This window comes from Pygoscelis adeliae, unplaced genomic scaffold (assembly GCF_000699105.1).
Source record: "Pygoscelis adeliae isolate BGI_AS28 unplaced genomic scaffold, ASM69910v1 Scaffold121, whole genome shotgun sequence".
In the NCBI taxonomy this organism is placed as follows: Eukaryota; Metazoa; Chordata; class Aves; order Sphenisciformes; family Spheniscidae; genus Pygoscelis; species Pygoscelis adeliae.
This window is the reverse complement of record NW_008824359.1, coordinates 4260825-4268360: the sequence shown is the minus strand read 5'-3', so window position 1 is coordinate 4268360 and position 7536 is coordinate 4260825. Positions and strand designations below refer to the sequence as shown.

Below are 7536 nucleotides of genomic sequence, written 5' to 3'. Positions count from 1 at the left end.
AAGGGTAAAAGTGAGAAAACTCATGGGTTGAGATAGACAGTTTAATAGGTAAAGCAAAAACTGCACAAACAAACAAAGCAAAACAAGGAATTCATTCACTCCTTCCCATGGGCAGGCAGGTGTTCAGCCATCTCCAGGAAAGCAGGGCTCCATCACGCGTAACGCTTACTTGAGAAGACAACCACCACCACTCCAAACATCCCCCCCCCTTCCTTCTTCTCCCCCCAGCTTTTTATACTGAGCATGACGTCACATGGTATGGAATATCCCTCTGGCCAGCTGGGGTCAGCTGTCCTGGCTGTGCCCCCTCCCAGCTTCTTGTGCACCTCCAGCCTTCTCAGTCGGTAGAGCATGGGAAGTTGGAAAGTCCTTGACTAGTATAAACACTACCTAGCAACAACTAAAACATCAGTGTGTTATCAACATTGTTCTCAGCCTAAATCCAGAACACAGCACTGTACCAGCTACTAGGAAGGAAATTAACTCTATCCCTGCTGAAACCAGGACAAGTGTAGTTCAGGCAGGGACTGAGGGTTATAAGGTGAAGTGGCTGCCTGAATGTTCGGCTGATGCAAGACGCACTCACTCCTTCCACATACAGATAGAGCTTTCCTGTGTCTCTCCAAAACTGCTAGGATGTGTTGGACGGTCTTTGCTCTCCTTCCTGAGGTTCTGTTTATAAAGTAAGGAGGGAGATGTCTTGAAAGACACTGCCTGTGGGTGCCCCCCATAAACACCTGCTCTGTGCTTGGTGGCACATATTATAGCATTGCCTTGGCAATTTTTTATTTTGCATGCTTAAATTTTTTTAACGTGACAGCTACTAATTTCTACGTCATTCAGCACAGGGATAGATTAGCAGCATGACCAAAAAGTATCTTTGAAGATAGAAAATCAGAGGTGGTGTAAGCTTACACTGTGCTAAGCAGCAGTAAAGGAATCACTGGATGGATAATGTTTGCAGCAGGAACCGTTAAATGAGGGCTATAGAAAGACTGTTAACTAAGGTGTGTATCTCCATACACATTAACATGCAGTCTCAGCATGTAAAATTAAACAAGCAAACTCTTTTACAAGTGGGAAATCATCTCCACTGGGTATGTTTGGGCTGTAAAGCACTACAAAGTGCTGTGAGGGTCATCCTGGTCAGTAGGCTGGGCTCTTAAGTTTCACGGTCAGGACACTGGAAATGCTGTTAACTTTCAGATCACTGTCTTTCATTCAGATGCCCAGACACTGTAACTCATGTTTGCTTTCAGAACATGATGTAACTTCCATGACATCATCTACATTTTTTTGTCTAACATTTCTAACATTTTTATAACACTTGCACAGAGGTGGGAGAGGTAGAACTGTCCTTATCGTGACGTTTTGGGGTTTGGTTAATGAGTTACTTTGCAGAATTTTCCATTTGGGATCCATTTTATCATTTGTAGGGTGATTCAGAGAAGATGGTAGTAGAAGGGAGCGCATACTCACATGTCGAACGACAGGACCTAGATGCCACAACTGCCATCAGAAACTGGGGGCGTAGTGCAAGCTGTGCCAATGGGCACTGCTGCAATGTGCTGCACAGTGCCAATGTGCTGCACTGGAAATTTAGGTCTTGCCAAGCCTCCATCCTATGTCAGTAATGAACAGCACAGACACCATTTACTTCTTGCAATGTTGTTTTTTCTCATTATCCTCTTTACAGATCTGACGACTTACGACTCAGTGAAACACTTTTTGCTTCTGAACACGCCGCTTGTGGACAATAGTGTGACTCACAGCGTTGCCAGGTGCCCTATTCCCCGATCACCCCTTTTCCGCTGCGGAGTATTTCCAGCCTTGCTGTCTTGATCTGCCTCTCTGTGCCAGCAGAACCCCCTATTCTTTGGTCGTGATACTGCTGACAAAGTGCACCTTTATAACTACTTTTTTTTTTTTGCGTGAGAGGACATCTTTGTACAAAAGACACAAGACAAAAGATGCAACCATTGCTACAAAACTGCCCTCACTAGAAGTGCTTTGCCGATGCATTTAAACACCTCAAGCATCTGTGAGAGCACAGGAATTTTCACTTTTCTAGAACTGCTACTATTTTATCTAACCGAGTTTTAATTTTAGCAAACCATAAGAATGAGCAATATAAACTCTGCAGAACAACCTCTTTTACTCCCTTAAATTATGAAGAAATCTGCTTTATATAAACAATATCATAAATTGCCTATTGTGGGTCCTTTATCCCTGCCTCAGAACTGCACACAGAGGTGCGGGAAGCTGGCGCTGGGAGGACATCTGAGCAAGAGCAATACTAGCAAGCCTCCTCCCAAATCAAGTTTAAGTTAAGTTATGAGGTACTACTCATGATTTTATGATAACTGTTTTATTATATTATATATTATTAGAACAGGAATCATGATGCGTAAATTGTTGTGATAAATCTTAGTTTCTTTAAGTATCTGTTGCTGTTGACAGTTGCTGTTCTGGCCTGGTAGCTGCTGTTCTGGGAACGCCTGCTGATGTTGTCAAAACCCGGATAATGAATCAGCCGAGAGATAAGCAGGGAAGGTACAGACACTTCAGAGACCGACTTTTCAGTAGAAAACTGAAACTGTCTCACTGATTTCACTGGGAGTGAGATTTCACTGGGAGTGAAGTGCTAAGTCTCTGATTTGCTCTTCATCTTTCTGATGATCATTTTATTGTTTTAGTTTTGTGTGTCCAGGGGGTTTGTTGCGATGGCCACCTAAGCATACCCAGTTACTTAGTGGATTTCAGTTCTGATGAGACTCCAGTGAGCTTACAAAAGAGCTCTTGCTTGTGCAAATTTATCTGGGGTCAGATTGTTGGGGGGGGGGGGGGGATTTTTTAAATTGCCTATTTGTAATCCTAACAGTATTTGTTCTCCTTGCACATTGCCAGAGGTCTGCTGTATAAGTCTTCCATGGACTGCTTGATTCAAACTGTACAGGGTGAAGGGTTTATGTCTCTATACAAAGGCTTTATACCAACCTGGATGCGAATGGTAAGTGCCTTTTAACTCTCTTTACAAGACAGTTGAACAATGTGGCATTAAAACGTAAGGAGTTCTTTCTGTGTCAACACTTTTCCGAAACTATTTGGGTCTCCCGATTTATTTAATTGCAGTTAGCATAGTTGAATGTAGTGGCTGACACAACTGTATGCAGTGTCACTTACCCCATGTTGCCTCTTGCATCTCTTTAATTTGGAAAATGATATCCTGCTTAATTGCAAGTGATTTTCCTTGCTTTGTTTATAATTTCAGGCTCCCTCCTTCCTCCCTTCCTAAACTCTCCTTTGTTCCCTTCTTGCTCCCAGCCCTGGAGTCCCTTTGCATCCCTCTTACTTTCATTCCTCCTCTCCTGATCCCAGAATTGCTTTATTACTGCTCCATGCCGGATCTCTTGCCCCTTGTATTCAGGCTAGCGGCTTTCTCCTGCATACCGCTGCGCTGTTAAAGCTACATCTGTACCATTAAGCCAAGCAGCAGCTGGAGCCTGGGAACTGGAACTTGGCTGTCTAGACTGTTAGTTTGGGCAAGGGACAATTGCCAATAGCAAATTTAGATGTAACCACCTTTTTTTTTTTTAAGTCTGTAAGAAATTAACAGTATGGCTACGTCTGGACTCTGCCAGCTGGCTTCAAGGTCTTGACACTGTTTTAACTTACCAGATTGAGCACTAAGATCAAAGACAAAAGCCTCCCTTCTCTAATATAACTGAGCACAACAGTGGCCGCAGCCTCTGGTGAGAGCAATTACAGGAAGGTTCTGCTCAGTTGTTCAGTCCCCATGTCCCTGAGCCGGAGCGCGTTCAGTATTGATGGGGCCTTTGCAAGTTTACTACTAAGCTAAAAATTTCCATGGAGCATACGCCAGCTTAGATTTCCCAAAGGCTTGTAATTTTGGGAATGTTTAGCGGGTGTTTCAGAGGAGCAGGAAAAGGTGTTTCCTAGGCACCTTTCCAGCCTTTTGCCAAACACCATCTATTGCCAAAAAAAAAAAATTTTTTTTTTTGGCAAGAGCTTCTCAACTAAATGGGTGCAGGATATAAATTTTATGCGAGGAATCATAGAATGGTTTGGGTTGGAAGGGACCTCTAAAGGCCATCTAGTCCAAGCCCCCTGCAATAAGCAGGGACATCTTCAACTAGAGCAGGTTGCTCAGAGCCCCGTCCAACCTGACCTGGAATGTTTCCAGGGATGGGGCATCCACCACCTCTCTGGGCAACCTGTGCCAGTGTTTCACCACCCTCAGCGTTAAAAATGTCCTCCTTAGATCTAGTCTCAATCTACCCCCCTTTAGTTTAAAGCCATTCCCCCTTGTCCTGTCACAACAGGCCCTGCTAAAAAGTTTGTCCCCATCTTTCTTACAAGCCCCCTTTAAGTACTGACAGGCTGCAAGAAGGTCTCCCCAAAGCCTTCTCTTCTCTAGGCTGAACAACCCCAACTCTCTCAGCCTTTCTTCAGAGGAGAGGTGTTCCATCCCCCTGATCATTTTCGGGGCCCTCCTCTGGACCCACTCCAACAGGTCCATGTCTTTCTTCTGCTGAGGGCTCCAGAGCTGGACGCAGTGCTGCAGGGGGGGTCTCAGCAGAGCAGAGTAGAGGGGCAGGATCCCCTCCCTCGACCTGCTGGCCACGCTGCTTTGGATGCAGCCCAGGATACGATTGGCCTTCTGGGCTGCGAGCGCACATTGCTGGCTCATGTCCAGCTTTTCACCCACCAGGACCCCCAAGTCCTTCTCGGCAGGGCTGCTCTCCATCCCTTCATCCCCCAGCCTGGACTGATACCAGGGGTTGCCCCGAGCCGGGTGCAGGACCTTGCACTTGGCAAGGAGAGAGAGAGGAGAACCGTGTAATTTTCTGATTAAGGTTTTAGAACAAGTAAACCCTTTAAAATTTTTTTTAAAAAGCATTCAGCCTGAAGTAGCCCCCAAGTATGAAACATTTCAGGTCAAACATTTATTGGTTGGCAAGGTGAAAAAAAAAGTTTTAGGTGTCTTGTGAAGGACTGGGTAGCCCTAACCATATGCAACACTACAATTTTTGTATGAAAGACATAATATGAGATTCAGCTTAAGAATATGATTTTTAAGAGGAGGCAGTTTAATCTAATGGGTTTATTTATTGGGTCATTTCTGGTTTAAGCCTCTAACTTCAGTGTTTGCTTTCACAGGCTCCTTGGTCACTGGTATTCTGGCTTACGTATGAACAAATCAGAAGGATCTGTGGAGTTAGTTCTTTTTAAAATCGTGAAACCACTTCAATATTCACAAAACAAAGAAGAATCGGAAAGCTGAATTCTCATTCCACAAGGCATCCCAATCCCACAGGGAACCAATTCATTTAGGAGATTGGCAGTAGGATCTCATGTATAGGTTGCTGCCCCAAATGCAGTCCTCACTGGTTAGGAGTAGCCATGACTTAAGGATATTATTTGCTTGTCAGACTGTTACATGAAATTTAAGTTATCCACGCGATAAAATTGCCACAATAATACTTCAACTGGCAGCCAGCATCTGCTTTCTGAAACAGTAAACAGAGGTAAAAAAAAAAATCTACCAAGCAAGTAAAATATAATACTGTTTGCTTGTTTGATAATAGAGATTGTTAAGGACATCCTATTGTTAAGGACAAAAGCAGGTTGAACAACGCAGCACTGAACATCTTCTGTGGCTAAGCAGTCTATAAAATTATTTGGGAATTTTTTTTATTATTACATTTGCACACACATAAAGAACTACCTCTCGTTAGTTTGATGCCTCAGAGAACCAAGCCTGTAGTGCTAGGAACTGAAAAAGATTAAAGCGGTTTACCTGATTCCAAATCTGCTTTGCACAAAAGGTGGAAGGGGTTGTGCTCCTCTTACTTCCCATAGACCACCTGACCTCTTCACTCAACTGTTTGAGTAGTATCTACGAGTGAAATGCAGTCCTGTACCCAGGAAATCAAAAGCCTGGTTTGTTCTGCCCCTCCTGAAGAACTCATAATACGCATGCTGTCCCCAGGACCGAGTCAAACTACTTGCCCTTCGAGAGTCCCAGAGCTGATGTGGTGACTGGGTCATTAAGGTACCGCTTTTCCATGGAAATACGCACTCTGCCCATTTTAAATCTAGGTGAAAAAATAATGTTCCCTTCAAAAAACACAAAATGTTTGAATATGAGTGATTTTATTTTTTTTTAAAACCTAAAGCTTTCCAGATTTCATAGGAAAGGGGACTGCTGCTGTTTGTCACTAGGCTTATCTTTGGCAATCAGGATGCAAAAATGCAGTATAAAAGCAATCATAATGTAGACAGAACAAAGCTGGCTTTGATTTAGCAATATCTAGTAATGACATGACTGTACAAGACTTAAGTTCCCTGAGTAAATACTCAGGATTTCTTCCAGACTAGTCTTTGTAACTAGTATCTTCAATGTGCCGGTTTCTGATTAAATACAGTTTGAGCGTCTTCTTGGCTTGCACTTGCACTTTTGATGGCATTGTAGATCTGTTGTGGCTGCATGCGTTTGGGTGTGCGATTCCAGCCTGGAAAAAATTCATCTCACCATTATTAGGGGGTCAGAAGTTTTTGTTCAGAAATACTGTTACTTCTCTAGTTGTCAGCCTGAGAAACTAATCTGAGTTCTTTCCTTCTTGCGCACCATCACCACCAATTATAAACCAGCAGTCAAAGCTGCTGCTTCAGTTACATCCTGAGTGGTCCTGCCTGCAATCCTGTTACTCAGATAACCCTGATGATGGATATGCAGAAGTACCTGATCTATTGAGTTATAAAAAGGTAATTTTAAGTCTTGTAGTGAAAAACTGTTTTAACTCCTTAATAAAGCTCTTTTTTTTTTTTGAGCATGAAACACTAAAGAGATTCGTAACGGTGCTGATTCCTAGTATTTTCTATTAAAAAATAAACAATTTGAATAGGAAAATTTGCCACTTTCTGCATTACTTCTGTTTTGTAATTCCAAATTTTTCAAGCAGCAGTTTCTACCCCGTGAAGCACTTGGCCATATTTATTTACTTATCAGCTTCAGTTTTAGAAGCCAAGAATTAGCCTGAGGATGGCACTGAGGTTCCCTGACTGGACTCTCCTGTGGCCTAACAAAGGCTCGCTGAAGTCCTGGGCCTTCCTCCTCCTCACACCTCCACTTCTGACCACTGTCCCCAAAGGCTGGAAGGCAGCCCCATCAACACCTCAAAGGTCTGCCTGGGAAAAGGGGGGTGAAAGCAGGGAGAAATCACGATTGCAGAGCTGAACGGACGAAATTGAGCAGTGTGACAGTCCAGGATCAACACCTCAAAGGTCTGCCTGGGAAAAGGGGGGTGAAAGCAGGGAGAAATCACGATTACAGAGCTGAATGGACGAAATTGAGCAGTGTGACAGTCCAGGCTATCTCGAGGGGGCCACCAAACAGCGCACCCACATCTGCTGCTTCCCGAGGCCCTCGGAGATGGTGCCCGCCTGCGGCCGCCCTATCCATAGGGCCGGAGCGCCCGGAGACTCGTTGTGCCCGGGTCCGCTGTGACCCCC

General features: G+C 44.0%; 2 protein-coding genes across 2 annotated transcripts in view; both read left to right on the top strand.

Moving 5' to 3' along the window:
* SLC25A27 (solute carrier family 25, member 27) overlaps positions 1–6818 on the top strand; it is a 13236-nt gene extending 6418 nt beyond the window's left edge. The window contains exons 6-9 of the mRNA XM_009319672.1: positions 1697–1781; positions 2461–2553; positions 2908–3010; positions 5182–6818. Coding sequence (XP_009317947.1) covers positions 1697–1781; positions 2461–2553; positions 2908–3010; positions 5182–5253 — 353 coding nt within the window. The 3' untranslated portion in view covers positions 5254–6818. The remainder of the gene's footprint in view (positions 1–1696; positions 1782–2460; positions 2554–2907; positions 3011–5181) is intronic.
* Positions 6819–7363: 545 nt separating this feature from the next.
* TDRD6 (tudor domain containing 6) overlaps positions 7364–7536 on the top strand; it is a 12192-nt gene continuing 12019 nt past the window's right edge. The window contains exon 1 of the mRNA XM_009319740.1: positions 7364–7459. Within this exon, the coding sequence (XP_009318015.1) occupies positions 7364–7459 (96 nt within the window). The remainder of the gene's footprint in view (positions 7460–7536) is intronic.